The sequence below is a fragment of the Pimephales promelas genome, chromosome 1 (assembly GCF_988280905.1).
Source record: "Pimephales promelas chromosome 1, fPimPro1.hap1.1, whole genome shotgun sequence".
Taxonomy (NCBI): domain Eukaryota; kingdom Metazoa; phylum Chordata; class Actinopteri; order Cypriniformes; family Leuciscidae; genus Pimephales; species Pimephales promelas.
In genome coordinates this window covers 10,817,614-10,838,877 of record NC_142769.1, presented here as the reverse complement: position 1 = coordinate 10,838,877, position 21,264 = coordinate 10,817,614, and the positions used below count along the sequence as shown (strand labels likewise).

General features: G+C 41.0%; 2 protein-coding genes across 6 annotated transcripts in view; both read right to left on the bottom strand.

Moving 5' to 3' along the window:
• slc24a2a (solute carrier family 24 member 2a) overlaps nucleotides 1-11,216 on the bottom strand; it is a 105,902-nt gene extending 94,686 nt beyond the window's left edge. For 3 of the 4 annotated variants that reach the window (XM_039669757.2, XM_039669759.2, XM_039669760.2), the window contains exons 1-2: nucleotides 10,911-11,216; nucleotides 8,475-9,455 (exon numbers count right to left, since the gene is read on the bottom strand). In XM_039669757.2, coding sequence (XP_039525691.2) covers nucleotides 8,475-9,341 — 867 coding nt within the window. In that variant the 5' untranslated portion in view covers nucleotides 9,342-9,455; nucleotides 10,911-11,216. The remainder of the gene's footprint in view (nucleotides 1-8,474; nucleotides 9,456-10,910) is intronic. The other variant, XM_039669758.2, reaches the window with a different exon arrangement.
• Nucleotides 11,217-13,402: 2,186 nt separating this feature from the next.
• The window catches only part of dok7a (docking protein 7a), a 59,020-nt gene continuing 51,158 nt past the window's right edge, over nucleotides 13,403-21,264 (bottom strand). The window contains exons 11-13 of one of the 2 annotated variants that reach the window (XM_089126283.1): nucleotides 17,110-17,185; nucleotides 16,871-17,026; nucleotides 13,403-14,382 (exon numbers count right to left, since the gene is read on the bottom strand). In XM_089126283.1, the coding sequence (XP_088982409.1) occupies nucleotides 14,237-14,382; nucleotides 16,871-17,026; nucleotides 17,110-17,185 (378 nt within the window). In that variant the 3' untranslated portion in view covers nucleotides 13,403-14,236. The remainder of the gene's footprint in view (nucleotides 14,383-16,870; nucleotides 17,027-17,109; nucleotides 17,186-21,264) is intronic. The other variant, XM_089126306.1, reaches the window with a different exon arrangement.

Genomic DNA, 21,264 nt, shown 5'->3' with positions numbered 1-21,264 from the left:
AATATGTTGATACAATTAGAATGCATAACACATCAAATGAAAATAGGGAAATTATGATTATATTACTAAATATTATTTACATTACCAAACAAAACAGTGAGAATCACTGTTTATAAAGTTCAGACTAAATAAATAGATCCATTCGTGACACAGAGTATGGTTTAGGCCAGGTAGGATGATTATTTCAGATGCAATCAATGCAATGACTGACCCAATGAAATCTTTAGAATCGGTTGCGTGGCAGGGTTTGATCTTACTCGTTGTAATTTAGGACAAGTAATGAATCTGATTTCTGAAATCAATCGACAAAAATCAATCACACTCACGCGACGATGCCTCCAACGTCAAGTTGCTACGTTACGTGAGATTCGACAAAAAAATAAATGTCAAATTTGTGATAAATTTAGCAAACAACATCCCCAATGATAAAACATCTTGGGGCATTTCACAAAAATAATATATGAAACCATACTGTAGTATAATGTGAGATAGAATTGAATATTTAATTCATTAAATTCAAGTTCACGTAAAACAGCGCGTCGTGTTCGGTTATGACAGTCAACGATAGACCTCTCTCCGAGATGATTCAATGTTACTATTATTATACTTGAGCCGATAAAGCTCTATGGTTTCGCATAAAATGAAAAATAAAATTCTGCACTGTATTGGAGTCTTTCAGATATTCATTTAATTATGAGACTCCCCCCTCAGTGCACGCCACTGCTCCTGAGTGATAGGCATAACGTTACTGATCACGGCAGAAATGGAGCGCGCACTTTAAAACAACTCATCATCGAGTTGTTTTATAGATCTAAAATAAGTTTCGTTTATTAAGCACTCACTGAAAAGGTGCGTATTTGTTTACTGCAAGTAGTAACGAGTGTAAGTTTTACTCTGGAGTAAAACTAATGCTTCATCTTTGTACAATAACTTTATTGAACTCATCAGTATCTTTTTGGCCATCATTCGGATGTGGTCCGGTACTAGATGAAAAAAATGAAAAATAAGTTATAATCATAATTAAAATAGACTATACCTGTTCTATTCCCATACAGCATATATTCTCTGACTCTGTAGGCATTTTTGTCTGGCTCCTGGTCGAAATGAACACCACTGCTGAGAGTTTCTGCTGACAGAGCGCAAGCACGTGAAGGTCCGCCCTCTGTGCTGGCAGTTACAGCTCATTTGCATTTAAAGGGATACACACTAAAATGGTGCTTTTTTTCTGAGCCTCAAAACGTGAACATTTAAACATGCTGTAAAAAATGATCTGTTGGGTATTCTGAGATAAAACTTCACATACACACTCTGGGGACATCAGAGTCGTATTTTAGATCTTGTGAAAAGGGGCATAATAGGTGACCTTTATGAATCCATTCAACAGCGCACAAAATGCTAAAGGGAAAAGCTGGTATCGTCACAATTTAAAATTTTCAGTACCGACTTGGTACCAAAGTCAGTACTTTGACAACACTATATTTGATATAAGTTTTATATCCAAAGGCAACTTATTACACTCTTGAGCCCCTATTCACAAGACCTTCGACCATGCATAGTTTAAAAACTATATAATGCAATATCCATAAGACTTTGTCTAGTATTATAACAATGTTTCTCACCCTAGAGAAATATGTATAAAAAATATATAGGAGCTTTTTTATTATCTTGTGTGCCATTTTTAGTTTAAGATGTGCTGCTCTATTCTGTTCCAATCAAGATGTATAAAATGAGATACTTCAACGTATAAAACTACTGAAACCTAAAACTATCAAGTTATTTTAGAATTTTTTTAACTTAACAAATCATACATGAGATCAGACATCCAAGAAATGCATGTGTAAATGACATTACACTAAGCATGATGCACATTATAATTTGATCTATTCATCTATTTAACTTGTAATTGTAATTCCCATCCCTGTCCAGTTGGTGGCGAGTGCGTTCCAGTAGAGCATGCCATCTTTCAACATATCCCAATATGTTTTTGCTTGTCTATTATAAAGAGGAAGAGATGATCACTTCATGTGGGCTTCACACTGCCGCACTTTGGCCACTTTAAAGGGAGGCAAAATAGTATTTATTATTTTAATTTTTTAATAAAAAGTACAGAGATTTTCATCTGAGATTTTTTTCATATCAAAAGTAAAGCACAAAGGTTATTAATTGGACAAACAATCATGATGAAAACTGAAAAGTGACTTAGGAAAGATTAGCGGCGTGTTTTTTTTTTGTTTTTGTTTTTTGAAGTTGTGTTTTTTATCCATTTGAGCTCCTGTTTGTTTTTTCTGATCATCATGGATCTGCCTTGAGCAGAAGGTCAGCCCCCTTGTGAATCACGACGAGGAGTTCCTCAGACGCAAATGAAACATCATTCCTGGATGACTGCCTATACTCTGCTGCAGCTGGCCAGCCTAAACACCGCCACCAGAGTGCAGCTGTCTGGGGAAGCACCTCGAGGAAGCTTCATAGACTTGTGAAGTGAATGCAGGTGTCCTGCAAATTGCCCCTTACTGTCTGACCCATCGACAATGACACCAGGCCCACTAACTACACAGTTCCCAGCTAACATCTAACATGGCTTCGCCTTCCTACGTACTTCCACTCAATTTAAATTTTCCTTCGGTACGTCGTCTGGGTTCGTGGTATATATTCGCTGACTTTCTCCAAGCAATTTTTTACCTGTCCAATCAGCGAACAGAGGGAGTGGCTGAGAACGATGACGTTGAGGTCGTGCGTTAGTGTGGGTCGTCATTCGTCACAACCAAACGTTAGCGATTGGTTATGGCAGATCCAGAGTGGCTCTGGGAAGATCCAATAGTTTTAAACTTCAACAGAGTACCTGCCTTCAAGGAAGTTAAAGCTTGTCAATGGCGGGTGGCCAGACTCTTTACAAATGAAATGTACGAGAGTCTGGTAGGACCAGGCTAGCTAACAACACCCAGACTTGTTGGATTTTTTTACTGCCCTCGAAGCTCCGGTCCAGGCCCCAGCTAATCCTGTCACCCAGTCATCGTTACCTCCCATCAGCCCCTCAGCAACACCTCTGCCTCCTCTCAGTGGCGTGACAACACCTCGGGACTGCTGGGAGCCATCTCTTCCTGGGTGTGGGAAGCCCATTGCACCTCTTCCTGCCTCTGCGCACTCCACTCCTCCTCGACCCTTGAAGGCCGATACCGATAGAAATATTTTTGGGTTTTAAAATCCGATATTCCGATATATCGGCCGATATTTATTTTTATTTTTTTTTCAGAAACGCGCAACACAACATTAACAGATTTCCTTAACATTAGTTATTTGTAGTTATTTATGAATTTTAAACGTACAGTATGAGATTTTTGGCCACCAGGGGTCACTCGTTTAAAATAATAACAAAAGACGTACTTTGATGACGTCGGGAAAGAGCGTGGGCTCACGGGAGTTGTTGTCGCTGTCAATGACAACCAGCTCAGCTCATGACATGACATCATCGTTTCACAAAATATACGGATATACGGCATCTCTCTGTAGATTTAGCTTGTCAAGAAGCTTTAAATGCAACCCCAATGTTTACCTGTGTCACGCTTCTCCTGTCCCAAACCCTTCTCGGGTCATATTTTTCAGGTACGTTTGAGATTTAGCTAATGAGCTGGCTGTAGCAGCAGAACGTTCAGGCAAAGCGTAATCGTGGTCCATAACTATTATACAGACGAATATAAATATTAATATTACGCTACTTTATTGAATGACCTATTTTAGAACATTTTTCATATATAGGGCGCACCGGATTATAAAGCACATAAGATACTGCAGTCTAACGTTTGACTGGGTTTGCGTTATTTATCCACTATGTGCTAAGGCTAATAGTGAGTGCGCGGCGCCGGAGGTGAGGCGTTTATTTAGTAAGTATGAGCGTGCTGAAGCGGGCACGTACATTCGCAGCCAGCAACAGCAACAGCAACAGTTGGCTGTTTTGAATGAGACGACACGGTTACTGTGAACGGGGAGCACTTTATGCGCGAGCAGCACCGGGGACAGTGTGTCTGTTAAGAGTGAGCGCTCGTGAGCGGGCACGTGATTTACACACATAAAAATACGTACTACTTTTTTTCTTCGTCATTTTCTTTGCTTTATTGGCGGTAGTCCAGTGTTCCCCTTTGTGTTTGGCGGTTTCGCCGGGTTCCGCAAGGAAGTTAGAGAAAATAGAGGAGTCAAAGGTTATATGACGCCATAGACGGGCGACGAAACGGAAATAAAGAAACTTCCCGTGTCTTCGAATTAAACTATAAATTTCTCCGTATTTGAAATTTGGTGGAAACTGTCGGGATAATGTAAGTACATATCTAACAGAAATATATAACATAGATACAGTTATTTTTGCTATTTTTAATGCAGAAAAAATACATATTGTGGCTTTAACTAAAATAATATGCTAATGCATTTTAAAAAGAAATTTGTTTCTTTTATTGTCACAAAAGAACAGACTGATGGGAGTTGCATTAGCTAGCTTTGTGGTTAGCTAGTCTATGATGAGCCATAATTTAGTAATGGATAATGTCATACTGCAAATTGCACAACTTTTGTTATGCTTATTTCAGTTAAGAGACTGATGGGGATGATCTTTTAATTGCTATTCAAGCAATATATATATATTGTGACCAACTCAACGATTGTTGCCAACAGGGTTCGTGTAGAGTGCCCTCTGGTGGACAAACTATAAAACTCCAAATCTCATGACATGGTTCAAGTGTGTTTCGTCCGTTTTTATTTTATTTTTGAAATATTCATTTCTCGGCCATTATAACTGCCGATACTGATAGTTTGGAAAATGCCTAATATCGGCCGATAATATCGGTCTGCCGATATATCGGTCTGGCTCTAATTTCTACTCTTTGAACTCTCCCAGTTAAATGAGTCCAACCAGGCAATAACCACAGTTGAAAAACCCATGACACTAAAGCACACTGAGATTTTGGACACAATTTTTGCAAATCCTAAAAGATTCCTCTGATTTTAGGCTAAAATTTGAAGTCTTTGATAATTAGTTTGAGGTGTTCACCTACAACCGATTAATGGCCGCTGCGATCACATTTTACCTCAGATGAAATTCTGTCATTGTCAGAAGATTTGAGTCACACAGTCCTGTAGTGTGACATTTCATACGACAACCGTCAAATGACATTAAAAATGAACGTCGATCTAATAGAAATACAAACACCTTTTCCGTGTCTGTTGCGATCCTTCCTAGGCGTGTTATAATTTTATATCATTTATATCATTATCACCTACTGATGAATCTAACCATGTTTCTGTTAAGCAAAAAAATAAAAAAAATAGCCAGTTTACAATTTTTTTAAGTAACCACCTTAATTCATCGTGTTTTTTTTTAAATGCACAAAATGTAAACCTGCACAAAATGAAAAACTTTTACATTAAAATAGTCTTCTAATAAATCGTCCGAACCACCTGATTTTGGAAAACGTCTCTCCAACCGCTGAGCCCTCAGTTTCCTCTGCGTGCTTCCGATCCATGACACATTCTCCACACCACTACCCCAATAGCCAAACTCCCCTCTCCAAAGCTCACCACCCACCCCAACCACGCCATCTTTGATGCAAGGTATCTTATTAGACATGCTGATCATATTTGGCTCCATTTAATATTTGTGTCTTGTCACTGTCATTCTGTTTGTGCTGTGGAAGCTCCTGTCACCAAAACAAATTCCTTGTATGTGTAAACCTTCCTGGCAATAAAGCTCTGTCTGATTCTGATATTATCTCTGCTTGGTGGTCATACCTGCACAACAGCAATATTTCATTCAGCCAAGAATGATCTGGAATCCAAAACTCAAACTTTGTTCGAGCCAGATCAATCTACCACATTAGGACCTGGGCATGAGTGAATGCATCTGACAATAAAAGACATAGGATGATAAATAATTTTCCGGCGATGATATTTTGAGATGGACGGCCTGGACCGAATAGGCACCACGTCGCAACATTCTTCAGATAAAAAATTAAAACAACACTTTTAAAACAACACAGACATCTTTGTTTGAATGATATGCATTACATAAGCAATAAGGTACGAGAGGCTGTGCTGTATCGTGAATAAGTAACGGCTGAAGGGCGTTGTTAGGCACGACGCGAAGCAGAGTGCCTGCAACCCCTTCAGCCGTACCCGTTACTTATTCACGATACAGCACTTGCCTCGAGTACCTTATTGCTTTTATAAAACGGTTGACACAATATTAAAGTAAAAAACAATGTATTAGTGCAACTTTCTTGAAGTAAAATCAATAAAAGCCTTCCTTCCGCAAGAAAAAATAGTCCCTGAGCATGAACAGCAACAATGTTCCAATGTGTAAAATGCATGAAAGCTCAAATAAAAACAACATAGAAATATGATTCCGCGGTACTTCTTAGATTGTCTGCAGAGAGCACAATTTTCTGTAGGTATGCAGACACAATGCTTAAACACCAAATAAGATTTGTGAATAATGAAACTGAATAATGAAACTTAAAATTACATGCTTGAACTCAAATGGTTGCCTTTGCTTTCCATTGGAGCAAGTGCATAGTTGTGGTACATTTTGAAAGACACAAGTCAGAAGTAATATAGGAATTAAAAAAGGTGCTGAACAAGCGGAAGTATATTGGAATGGACATGCTTTTGGGATAACATATTTTGCATCATAAATAATAATAATAATAATAATAATAAAGATGCTTTAAACAGCTAGAAATACAGTGAATCCAATACTAAAAGTCGTAAGAAGTTATGTTTCAAGTTTGAAGATTAAAAAATGAAATTTTCTCTGACTCGTGCTTTTTTTAACAATGATCTGAGGGCTAGAGAAAGCTGTCACACTTACTTTTACATGTGACACATATATAAGCCACATATAAGCCATTCTTTAAAAAAAAACTATAAAATAACAATTGAATGATGTTAAAAGTTGGTGCTATTATTTAAAAATTTTAAAACACACAGTTTTTATCTTTTATTACTAAATTCACACAAAACCTAGCAAAACCTCTTGTTACCAGGTAAAAAGAGGTTAAAAAACGATATAAATACTGTTCGTTTTCTCACACAAACCGCTCGTTTCGTGTCTTATGCCATCAATGTGTACTTACATTTACGAGTCATTAAATTATGTTTAATTTGGACTTCTCTGTGCATGCTCTTTAAGGTGGTGACCACAGACCTCCATTGACTGATAGACACGAACGGTTTGACCTAAAAATATCAAAATTGAAACTAATGTGGAAACAAAGACGCTTACATCTTGGATGCCGTTGGGGTAAGGTAAAAAATACCAAAAATTAATTTCAAAGTGAACTATCCCTTTAATTAATACAATGTATCTAAAATGATATATCATGCAGCCGGAGTCCAGACAGCAGTACATTATCATAAAAATAGCTCTATGTGCACATGTGGAAGATAAACAGCACACACGCTGTTGGAATCGTCTTGGCATTGGCTTTTGTCATCAAGATTTACTACAATTACAATGGCTCAAGAACATGCCCCTGAAGATGTAAAAAAAAAAAAAAAAACTACCGCCCTATTTTCTAAAATAAAAAGAGGTGGGCTCATTTGTTTGTGGTAGTCTAATGTATGCGACCGTATTCAGTTTTTCCTTTGAAAATTGTAAAACTTCACATGTGGTGCTTGAAGATGCTTTGGCAACTGCAGGGGTTACGGATTAGGCTCAAGGTTAAACTGCGGTATTAGATCATGATTATTGTTAGTCAAGACCTCGTCGCAATAGCGGAGACAAATGGATTACGCTACATAAAGCCTGCAGGATTATTTTGGCTGCATCCATGATGACTGCATCACAAATGAAGAGCTTATGCCTTAATAAAGAACCAAAACACAGGAAGCTGCAGGAAAACTATATTCACAGTCATGCATGATATGCATGTGTATCTGAGTGTATGCCATAAAGACAACTTCTACCTGTTGCCTGGCAACATTTGAGTTCTGACTCGGGTCCAGTATTGTGTGTTTAGAATTTATATGTTTCTTCATCATCCTCAGGAGCTCTATGTTCTGCTGTCCCCCAAATCCTGCTGTCTGGCAAAATAACCTTTCAATCACTGTCCACATATTATTAAGCAAATTATAAAAGTCAAATTATAAAGTTGTAGATCCCTGGCCTACACAACGCCATCAATGTGTGGACTGCGATGAGGCCCTCAAGGGCTGAGAGTGGCTATTGGTATATAGGGCCTAATACAAGATTACTATTGCGTAGTTAAAAATAAATAGACCTAATCATTTTGTATTTTTCTGCTTATCCATTGGTCTTCAAAATTTGGTCTCTTTGGGTTTGGGAAGCTGGTTGGGTCAATGTGGTCTCTCCTATTACTTACTCACTAATCCTACCTAGAAATGACTTAACCAGTCCCCAGTTCAAATGGGATGGGGCGGGGGGTCTACAGTGGTTGGACAGACAGAGGAAGGAACAGATGTCGTCAACTCACCTTTGGCTGAGCCTCCACCTCCACCACTTGGTTTCTGTTCGTGACACTCTTGACAAGAGTCTCAACCGTCCCATTGAACTTCATGAAGAGCACATAGGAGGCGTAGACGAGCAGCATGCTGATACTCTCCAAGTACGTGATGTAGTTATCCAGGAAGAAAACTATGAGCATAATGAGGCCGATGATGTAGAAGGTGACGTCCCTGAAAAGAGGCCACCACGTCAGGTTCAGGATCTCCTTCGAGAATACAGCACACATTCCAATGACGAACAAGATGTTGAACACAGCGGAGCCGACAATGGTTCCGATGCCCACGTTACTGTGGGAAATGAAAACGCCGATGACGGAGGTGAAGAGCTCAGGAGCCGAGCCCCCGGCCGCCATGAAAGTGGCGCCCGCCACGTCATCGGAGATCTTGAGTTTCTCGGTGATGACCGTGAGAGCGGGGACAAAAAACTCGTCGCAAACGATGGCAAGGGCAATGAACATGTAGATCATGCCGAACATGTGTAACACGACAGCGCCACGCCGACGGTCCTCCAGGCTGAACAGGTCATTCGGATAGTCCCCTTGACTCTCGTTTGACTCTGCGGACGAGCGCATGGCTACGGGCGTGTCCTCCGAGAGGTTACTGTGGTAACCCAGGTGTGTGGATAGCAGTGTTCTGTGTGGGGCGTGGCTCTGAAGCCCCTCCCACTGAGCAGTAGAGCGCCACGAGAAGGCCACTGCACTTATTGCTACGAGACTGATGAGGAGGCTGATCACCCGCGCAGGCCTGAGTTTTCTCCATAAGCGCTGGCGGGCACAGGCAATCCGACTGTGCTGCACGTCGGAGGCTATGGCCATTCTCTCTGTTTCAACACTCATGTGCTCTCTTGTTACGCTACGGTTAGGCTTAGCGCATGCTGAGAATGCTACTTGTACAAGAAATCTGTGGAATCCAGATGTCCTTCAGCACACCAGAGGCTTCCTCATATTAGCCTGAGAAAAATAATCACAGAGAAAGGGTGGGGTGGGGGTTAATCACACATCACACAAAGCCAACAGGATCTACGCTGCCAGGCCAGTGTCCGTGCAATACGTATGTCCATGTGCACTAAGTAAATGGTGTGTGTGAATCTGTGAGCATATGCGATTGCTGACTTGCTCTTACTCACAGCTGCGTCTGCATTTTCAAGGTCACAGTGAAACGGCACAATGTCAAAAGCATGCCTGCATCCCTCTCGTGCCCTACGCAGCAGTTTCACAGCATGAACCTTATATAACCAACAATAAGATCTAAATTCTTCAACAGCGATACTACTGCCTTAGCCATATACAGTACTGACTGCCATGAACACAAATGTTTTACTGACTCATTATTATCTATAAAAATGGTTTCTGAAGACCTAAATGTATTCGATCACCACATAACAATGCTTCTGAACATCTGAATGGAACTTTCATAGTTTCATTTCAGATCTACTCCTGCCAGTGTCACAACACATTTAAAAGTCTTCTCTTCCTCATATCAAAATTATTCCTTCATCAATGATCAGGATATTTGAATACTGGAATGAATGAAAGTCATGAAGTCGGATTAAAATAGGTCTTTTATTTATATATTTTCTTTAAAGGGTATTAGTGTAGCCTTATATTGTATTGAAGTATTTATAAGCTTAGTGGCTGGAAAATATACAAATTAAGTGGTAAGAATTGTAAAATAAAAAAATAAATGAATAAAAAAAAAACTTGTCCAGAAACTATAGTGCAGGAGAAAGTGCAGTACAAATAGGTAAATACAATTAGTTAGCTGTACTAAATATGTCTTTATTTTGTTATACTTTTACAGAAAATAATAGATATTAATCGTATTATTACAATTAATAGTTAATATAATAATAATAAGTTTGAGTTGATTTTATTCTTTTTTTTTGGGGGGGGGGGGGGGGGGATACTTATATTTAGACAAATGTCGGTAAATAATTCAATAAATAAACATCTGTATTTCTCCAAACCATGCTCGTCGCTTTGTTATTCCCTCTCTCCACGTCAATTGTCTTTCATGTTATGAACATCATCAGTACATTTTTCCATACGTGGCAATGTCACTTCTAATAATGCTGTCATTTATCAAGCTGTTATTAAAGGGGGTATGGCTGTCATACCTGAATAATCACAGTCTGTCTGACATGCAACAGACCTGTGATTCTCATGACCTCTGTGTGCCGAAATATAAATGACAAAGGCTATAGGGTGACTAAGGCTATGAATGAGCAATAGTCTGATAAATGAAGATAAGTTCTGATCTAACACAACGTTGTCTGCTCATACTCTTAATAACACTAATGATGCATCATGTGCATTGTACAACGCACCATCTCGGAACTGTATATTAAAAGCAAATAAACACATTGATAAACTTACTGATCGAATAAATGAAATAATGTGACTTACATTCAGAGGTGATGGATAAACGCGACGGTTCGGCGCGACGCATACAGCAGGTTGACAGTCCGCGTGCGTCCTCTCTCGTGCCCTCCAGTAATTTCTTTCCGAATATGATGACGCTGATGATGTTATTTAGGGGCGGAGCTCCGAGAGCGCGTTTCTGTGTCCAATTTCATGCTCTTATTCCCAGACGTTACCTATGGCGAGGAGCGATGTTCAAAACCGACCACAGCCCCTCTGTGTGTGTGTGTGTGTGTGTGTGTGTGTGTGAGAGAGAGAGAGAGAGAGAGAGAGAGAGAGAGAGAGAGAGAGAGAGAGAGCACAGGTGTCGCCCACCACTATTCCGCGCAACCGTGTGGTCCTGTGACATCTAATGGCCCAAGTGGAAGCGTTGTCGTGGTTACAGCAGCGGCGTTCTCCGACAGGAGAAGTCTCACATCATCACGAGTTTCGACTGTTAGAAAAGCATAAATCATCATGTTCACACATACTCCCCCACCCTTCCTATTCATAACTGACATGACACTGTATTGTTTTTAAATGGTGCCTCTGGTTTATGGTAACATATAGCCTAGTAAAGTAGTACCTTTACTTTATACAAATAAATACATTTATTTTTATATAAGACAATATAAAAATAAAAAGAATGTTTTTTTTTTTTTGCGGTAATCAATAATACGATTTACAGAGAATTTTTTTTTTTTTATGAAAGATGTGTCGCACAATAAAAAAAAAAAGAGAGAGAGAGAGAGAGAGAGAGAGAGAGAGAGAGAGAGAGAGAGAGAGAGAGAGAGTGAGAGAGAGAGAGAGAGAGAGAGAGAGAGAGAGAGAGAGAGAGATTCCCTTCGTCATGATCTGTCCGTGTTGAGTGAGTTCATTTATTCAGTTTCTTGAGCTGATTCATTTTTATTATTCAAAAATAATCGCTGTGTTTATACTTGCACTCTCAGAACACATAAGTGTGAACGTGTTGTGGTGCGTGTGTGTGTGTGTGTGTGTGTTGGGAATGTTTATTCGGGTAGCCTAATTGCTGCACTGTGCAGATCTATGCAGTACTTTTTTGCTGAATCTATTACAATTGCCCACGCAAAATCCAGAACACTCTAGCCCTTAACACACACACACACACACACACACACACACACACACACACACACACACACACACACACACACACACACACACACACACACACACACACACACACACACACACACACACACACACACACACACACACACACACACACACACACACACACACACACACACACGCACACGCACACACACGCACACACACACATTCGTCTCATTAAGATTGATGGACACAATTCAGAGTGAGTAATGATTTACAGTCTGCTAGTGTTAGGCTAACTCATCTCTATCAATCTATGATTGCGTAGTCTGCCCTTACTCAGTAGCCTAACTGATCTTGAAGATGCTAATGATGACACACATACAATAGAACATACACTCATACTATATTGAACAGACTTTTTCACAAAGTATAAGTAGGCTACCTAGGCCTAGCTACTCAAGAAGAGAGTGCGATTTCGGACGCAGCCCTGGACACTGATGGGACGCAGCATCTCTGCAGGCAGCGCATACAGGACGCATGTAATGGGAGCGCAACAAAATAGCATACGGAGCAGATGAATGGGGAAGACCGCTGCACCTTGAGACAGGCTCTTTTAAAATGTTTGAACAAGATGCAGTAAAATCACAGCGCTGAGTGATTAACTCCCGTAAAGCCAGTCGCGAATACAGTATGAGCGCGTATTATGATAACTACGGTAATCTACAGGCAGTTTATGGACTGTCGAGTCTGCAATAGGCCACACAGCCAATTACAATCAAATTACACCAAAAGCATTTTCTTAAGGACAATATTTGAGAACTTAATTTTTTTTTTCTAAAATTGAATTGCACTTCGGAACATTCTTACAAACTTCTTAACTTCTTTCGCCATAATCCCAGTGAGGTCACCTTTATCACGTTGCTTGCAGTGTAGATTTAAAACGTTAATGTTTGCCTTTATGTCTGTCAGTGCAAATTAATGCCAGCTAAAAGGCAACATTCTCAGAAAGTTCTGACAATGAGTTCACAGCTAACGTTCTTCCAGTAACGTTTATGGTCTTTAATAACGTCCTCACAACGTCATCACGCACATGGAACGTTTTTAAAACATTTAAATAAATAAAAACTGGATGTTCTGAACGTCCAGAGAACATCCAGAAAATAAAGTTTCTATAACTTAATTGAATATCAAAACGTTCTTAGAACAGTCAGCTGGGATGTTTACTATTTTCTGATTCCTTACATTTCTTTAAAACACCCCCCTTTGTTGGTCATCTACGTTTAGAAATCATATCGCCAAACTCCACTGTTCCTTCTTTCTCCTGAAGACAATCACCAGGAACACGAGGAGATGATTCTATAATCTTTAATAATAGATGTTTCTATTTTCCACCAGCTTTACAATGTGAACAGGTTTATTCACGTACATTTACAGCCATTTCTAAAGCCTCACACTGTCCTCTGGCGGCGAGTCAGTATAATTGCGTCTCCAGATAAAACTTAGACTAACCTTTCCAATAATAATAATAAGAAGAAACAGTAGACCTATTGAATTTTTTTATTTTTATTTTACACCTGTACATACAAACGATTATTATTAGCATTACTGTCAGAAAAACTTTGATTAATATATCTAGCACCAGATTATAGGTTCAAACTGTGTTCATTTCCTTTGTTCATTTCCACCTGCCATGCATGATTTTTTGGGTCCAAAATTAATCTAAAATACAAAATCAGTAGTTTAATTTAAAAAAAATTGTCTTCACATGACTACACTTTAATTTAGGTTAACAAAAAGACTAAAAAGTAAATGCAGCATATTTAATGCAACTAGAAAGTAATATTCAGCATTTAAAAACTAAATAAATTAATTAAAAAAAAACAACAAATAATTAAAAATGCATTTTTTGGTTCTGTGCATTGCACATATTCACCTAACATGAGAATACAGATATTTTATCACTGTACACTGAATGTGTGATTAACATGTTCATCTAAGCAGTGTGTGTGTGTGTGTGTGAGTGAGAGAGAGAGCTGTATACATTACTGTATATAAAACACTTGTGTATATGCTTTGATTAACACTGCACACTCACTCACTATTCACTCCATAGTGAAATCCACAGTCAACTATTTTAGAAAATGAGTGGAAACTTCTGTAGACACGCTATTTTTTGTGTTTTACTGTTATCACATAATTGTAGTGTTTTGGTCAGTTTGTCTAGAGCAAGAGACGATCGTGAAGTGTCTCTCAGTTCAGTCCTCTTTCAGTCCTCGTCTTCTCCTCTGCTGCTCCAGTCTCTGAAGCCCTTCCTCTCGCCCCAATGCATGCTGGGTACCTGCTCTGTGAGCCGCCTCGGTCGCTGCGATGTCAATCTGAGCGTATTTACTGGAGCTTTTCCCTGAACAGAACCAGAACAAGAACAAGACAGATGTTGATGTTGGCCTGAAAATGTTTAAATTATTACTTATACAAATAAATATTTATTCAGAAAGGCTCACACAATTTGTCAAATGTGACCGTAAAAACATTTATGTAACAAAAAATATTTCTGCTGTACTTTCTGCTTAAAAAAATATTTCTGCTTGAACTTTCTATTCACCAAAGAATCCTGGAAAAAAAAAATGATTACGGTTTCCACAAAAGTATCAAGCAGCACAATTGTTTTCAATATTGATAATAATAAAGAATGTTTCTTGAGCAGCAAATCAGCATATTAGAAGAAGGATTTCTGAAAAAGATGGTAAAGATGCTGAAAATTCAGCTTTTCATCACAGGAAGATGACATAATTATACATAATAATAATAATTTAATAAAAAAAACAACATATATTAGCAAAAAAAAAAAAAAAAAAAAAAAAAAAAAACATGCATAGTGAGGGACATACACATTGCATCAAAGTGAGTGACATTTATTATTGTATTTGAGCTTCAGTTATTGTTATTTTGTTTTAAAAAGAGTAAAATCTGTTTTTGTCAGATGGGCTATATCTTGAATGTGACTGTGAATGACTTGAAAGCAGATGCTCTGTTGTTGAATAATTAATAATATTATGGATGCTTATGTCTGCCACAGTATAAAAATTTTAAAAGGTAACTGCGACTATCTCACCAGCTAAGTATTTTTTTTTCTTTTTTTGCAATTGCAATTGCAAGTTTATGGATTCTGATTCTGAAACACCCAATGGTTCAACTCAGACACATCATCAGTGATAAACCCAGGGTCAGAGGTCATTTCTGGTCTTAGACCATCAGACATCATGGCCTGGCCTGGCCGGCCCAGCAGGGGGTAATCAGTCCAAATACCGCACTACCCCATAGAACACCCTTCTAGATCCACATCCATCTTGATGCTTTTTCCACAGCTTCTGTGATGTTCTTGGTAGCTGTACTTTCCTGCAACCCTCTAATACCAAGACTGAGTGTCCAATGTAAAGACTGTCCTGCAAAAGCCCCATCCACCCATGCCTTCTACATAACCTTCCTCTGCCAATTTGAGATACTTGGCCTTCTTGTGCTCATTGGCCTCCATATCCAGCCTTCCCAAGGCATAGTAAGTTTCAACATGACCATTGGTTGGAACAGTCAGATGTTAAGACCAAATCTGGGCTGAGTGTCATCCTTGCAATGTTTTCTGGAAACTTCAGCAAACTTAAACCTCCAGCAGCCAATCATGAGCCACCTGATGTTTCTTTCCCACCCTGATAAAGGTGATGTTGTGCCTTTCTGGGAGCTGATGTTTTCTATATTGGATTACAATGCAGATGGTGTCATCCACTGCTCTCAGAACCTGTCATTGCACCACCTGTACTTCACCTCCCAAGGCCTTCGGGCAGCAGCTCAAGATGTGCTCTAAGGAACCTCTTGCCAGGCACAGTGGGTATATTGGGGTATTAGCTAAACCATAGCAATGCAGGTTGGCTGGGCTTGGAAGGACATCGTACACTGAATGGATAAGAAACTTGAGTCTAGCTGGTTCTATCTTCCAAAGTTCTGCCTAGGTGATCTTATGTGCAGTTGTATGGTCCCAATTAGCTCAAGCTCCCTGCTTGTATGTAGCCACTGTCCTACTCCGACATTCCTCTTCCACCTCTGCACAGATCTAACCCTTGGATCAGCTGACATCTCTCTCTCCACCATCTCTCTCCTACCAAACCCGTCTCGCCTGTGCCCGCCACTTCCTCACAGGAAAAAAAATGTCAAACATCAAAATGACCTTTGTTATTTTTTTATTCTGTGGCAGCAACAAGCTTTCATATATACTACATCTATATATGTGTAATACACTACTCAGGGTTGTAGTCGAGACCACCTCACTCGAGTCCGAGTCGACACCGAGACCAGAGAGAGTCGAGTCCGAGTCAAGAGCGAGTGCATAGAGAGTCAAGTCCGAGACCAGAGACGGTCGAGTCCGAGTCGAGACTGAGACCAGTGAGGGTTGATTACCTAATTTACTTTTATTTACTTAGAGAAATCCTTTTTTTTTTTTTACTGAATTTACTTAGTTTTAAAAATATGATCAGTTTAGGGTAAAAAGGCCACATAGTAGGTGGTGTTGAAAGTAATTTTATTACAATTTGTCATGCGCAGTTGCGCACTAGAAAATCACCAATCACTGGGCGTGTCAATCAATTTAAAGAAATATTTTATTAACATACATTAATAATCATGAAAAATATTTTTAATTGAACTCGAGTGGACTCGGGAATAATTCCGAGTCCTAAAAAAAAAAAATGTTCGAGTACGAGTCAATTCCGAGTTCAACTGGACACGAGACCATGACAAGACCAAGACCATTAAAATATGGTCTCGAGACCGAGTCCGAGACGAGTCCGAGTCTCGAGTACTACAACACTGACACTACTAATTATCATTTGCTTGTTTTGCACCTCTGATGGCCGTGCTGGACTCCTGCAGCTCTAGTTCCATGTAATGCAGCTGTTTTTTGGACATGGGGCTGGTGGGAATATTCACGTATGTTACTGCGTCTCCTCTGAGCCTGTCTGTCACCACTGATCCGTCCACTCCAAACGCAAACACTCCACCTGAAACGCACAGATCAGACCCACATCAAAAACACAAACACATCAACAGAAAACACCACAGACCTCAGGCAAAGTGAGTTCACCTTCAGTGAGATGACGAGACACCCTTTGTGAAGCAGCACAGCTGTCTATGAGCTCAAACCTGCTCTCCTCCTCCAACTGTCACAGAAAGAGAGAGAATATGTTCATCCATGGAAAAACACACCTTCATTAGTCCCGGTTCCTGTTTAAAAGTAACATGTCCACACCAGTTTAATCTGTAACCTGTCTATACAGGTTCAGCCATGCTTTACAAATGCAGTTTTCAGGTGACAGTCTGCTAATAACACACTGTTGCATGTGGCATTTAGTTGTATTTATGTATTCAGTTGTATCGCTTAAACCTTTGATGTATAAGTCATTAAATGAAGGAAAAAATATCAATGTTTCTTTTTTTCATTGCATGCAGGTAAAAGCTAATTTTAAAATGCTAATTACTATTGACATTAGACCATGTGGGTGTGATGAGCGCACAATGATGAAGACCAACAAACAGTTTTTAACATTAAATCCAAAAGGTAACACGCAGCAGATCAACCAGAAAACAGAATAGCACAACCACATTTAAACTAAGACAAAACCAAACACTGAATAAAGGGAACTAGGGGATTAAATGCACAAGGAGAATAATCAACAGAGCAAGAGATCTGCATTACAAACTGTTCCTGATCTTTGTTAGTTTCTATGGTTACTCAGGCAAACAGGAACAGAACCGAACCGAACCGAATCAAAACACAAAAAACCGAACATACTTGTGACTAGGGGTAAGCGATCTGATGATTTTAAATCGTCATCGAACTTGAAGACGTCCACGATCTACATCTCAAGCGAATCGAAGAGATTGTGATCTTTCATGTCCTCGTAATAATGTTAAAATACTGCAATGAATGCCTACTTGATGGCTGTGCTGACTGGCCATATTATATTATGTATCTTTATCTTTATCATGTGTCTTTCTTTCATGCATGGGGACTGTGGCGAGGGGGGAGTGGTTCAGTGAAGTCTGTAGCGGGAGAGCGAGGACGGAGCCAAGTGGCCAGTAAGTAGGTCAAGTGCAAAATGACGAACACCTGTTTCTGATTGCAGTAATTGGCGTGGGGAGGCCGCATAAAACAGGCCGGTGCGAGAGAGAGAGGAGAGAGAGAGCCTTGGAACCCGTGCACAACGCCCTATCGAGACAGAACCCTTTGAAGTGGAAAGAGCAGCTGAAAGCAGCGGAAAGAACATTTTGTTTTGTGAACGTGAACTGAGCTTATTGTGTATGCGCCCAGCGCACTGTGCAACCTGAGTATTAATAAAGTGCACGAGTCCCAGTATTCGCCGATCCCCCTGTCTTCTTCTATCACTCTCACACTGAGCCAACAACATCTTCACACTGGTGCCGAAACCTGGGATGGAAGAAGAGGCTGCCACCAGACAGTCCCCATTTCCACTTGCGGACGTCATCCACGCGCTCGCGGGACTCCACCAGCAACACCATCAAGCTCTGCTGGCCATGGAGAAGCAACAGGAGCATTGCTTCGAGGTGCTCCTCAGGGCCCAGGAGGAGGACAGTGAGCAGTTCCGGAGCTGGTTGGACCGGGAGGTTCGAGCTTCACCATGCACCAGCCCCAGCCATGCCTCTCCACAAGATGGGTCCCCAGGACGACCCGGAGGCCTTCCTGGACCTCTTAGAGAGGTCGGCCGTGGCTTGGGACTGGCCGCCCGCAGACTGGCCCATGCGGCTGATCCCATTGCTGTCCGGAGAGGCACAGATTGCTTCCCAACAACTACCAGTCCGGAACCTCCTGGTCTACGACGACCTAAAACACGCCATCCTGCAGCGGGTCGGCCAGACCCCATCAGTTCCGGTCCGTGGAGCTCGGGGAATCCAGCCGACCCTTCGTCCTCACGCAGCAACTGCGGGACGCGTGCCGCAGGTAGTCGGTGGCCGAAGACCATGACGTCGAGTGAGTTGTCAATCTGGTGGTACTGGAGCAGTTCGTGGGTCCAGTGCCACCGCCCGACGTAGCTGGACCAGACCATCCAGTTGGCGGAGGACCAGATGATGGCGTGCCCTGGGGTCGGTGAACCCCTCCCAGCATCTTCTCTCTCTCTCTTCCCCTCCTTCAGTCTCTCTCCCTCGCCCTGTCCCTGCTCCCAGGTCCCGAGGCGGCTTTCCCCCACGACCGGCGCCCCGATGGAGGTCCGGCCAGGCACCCGAGCCAGTTGCTGCACCACGAGCGCCGCCCCGGGGATCCTCCCCAGTGCAAAATGAAGAACACCTGTCTCTGATTGCAGTAATTGGCGTGGGAGACTGCATAAAACAGGCCGGTGCGAGAGAGAGAGGAGAGAGAGAGCCTGGGAACTCATGCACAACGCCCTATCGAGACCTTTGAGGTGGAAAGAACAGCTGAAAGCAGCGGAAAGAGTATTTTGTTTTGTTAACGTGAACTGTGCTTATTGTGTAATTTTTTGTACACAACTGTGCTTATTGTGTATAATTATCGCAAATATGTCTTTGTGAGTATTTACATAAATACAGTCAATTATGGGTGGGGGTTCTGGAGAGGGGAAAAGGACAGAGGAAACCACCATGGAGGAGACAATGGAAGTACTATAGGTGCCAGAGAGGAGATTTTGATGACCCAGAGCACAGCCATGAATGCCCACAGTGGAACCGATGGTAGGAGGAGCCAGGGTGGAGTCAGAGATCCGACCACCAATGGTGGAGCCAGGAGAGTTGGAGACCCAGGCGGAGACAGAAACGGAATGACACTGCAGGTTCTGGAGGACAAGGTGGAGCAGTGGTGAGGTAGAGCAGCTGAAGTGAAGTCAGAATGCTGGAGGATTGAGGCACGGCCAGTCTGACCAAGGTGGAGCCAGAGGGAAGGCGGAGCCCAACGGAGCCGAATGGTTGGAGGGACAAAATGCAGCCGAAGGCTCGGAAGTCCGTGGCCTAAGCAGAGTGATGACTGACCAAGGCAAAACCGGAGGGATGAGTGAGTCGGTGGAGCCACAAGGACGAGGGTCTCATGTGGAGTCGACAGGTCGATGGGCTGAGGTGAAGTTAAGGGCTCGGTGGCCCAAGGATCTACTTGCCAAGGTGGAACTGGAGACTGGAAGACCCGAGGCAGATCCATGCAGCCGAGTGGAGCCAAGAAATTTAATGGAGATAGCAGAGGTGGGACAGGAGAACTTCTACTCTTATGTAGAGGAGGCGGGATAGATAGGCTTTGGGGATTTACCTCTTATAATTCCTCAAACAACATTAATGAGGACAGGCACAGCTTATCCTCAGTGGCAGAAATAACAGGTAAATCCATATTATTTCAGCAGCACAAATCTTGTCTATGTAGCAAATTAGCTCAAAAGGGAAATATGAATAATTAATCATAACTCGTTATAATTCATTATAAATATTTGGATCAGTTAAAGGAGCTGTATGTAAGAAATGTATTTCAAATAATCATAAAATGGCCCTGATATGTCACTAGACATTAAGAAATCATGTTCATTTCAAATAATTATATCACAGACAACAGGAGTCCAGCCAGGATATTGTAATTTAAAAAGTGAAGTTGCAGCCCTCAACTGATGTTGATGTTGTGTTTTGGTCAGATGCTCCACCCTCCACCAATCTACCAATCACAAAGTCAGTAGTGTTGCAACATTCCGGGTTGCCAGCTCTGCTCTAGTTACCACAGCTGCAGATACAAACGTGTCGGCTAAAAAAAAAAATTGGATCATGCAGCCTGGGAACCTTGAGTCAGGGGGGAGGGGATACACCGCTCTACAGTAATTGCAGATAAAGTGATTGCAGTACCAATTTTGGCCAAAATCTTACATATGGCTCCTTTAATTGAATTAATTTCATGTAACTGACTTAATATTACAATCAATTAATTGACAGTCTATCAACTCTTCAGGAAGGATATTTTCCTTGGCCACAGAAAACTGTCTTAGCATGCAACTGTGATCCTAATCGTAAAATTGACATTGGCCTGGATCATTTTATCCAAACCAGAATGAACTTAAATGTGCACAAAAGATTTATTTAACTGAATCCCTAACACTTAACTAATCTAAAACACATACACACAATCACACATACATGGGAATGGAAAGTGAAAGTGGCTGAAAAACCGGAACAGAACAGAGGAATGAAGCTATGAAAAGAGTCATTTAGCCTTACTTAACAGTGCCTTACTACAAAGCTA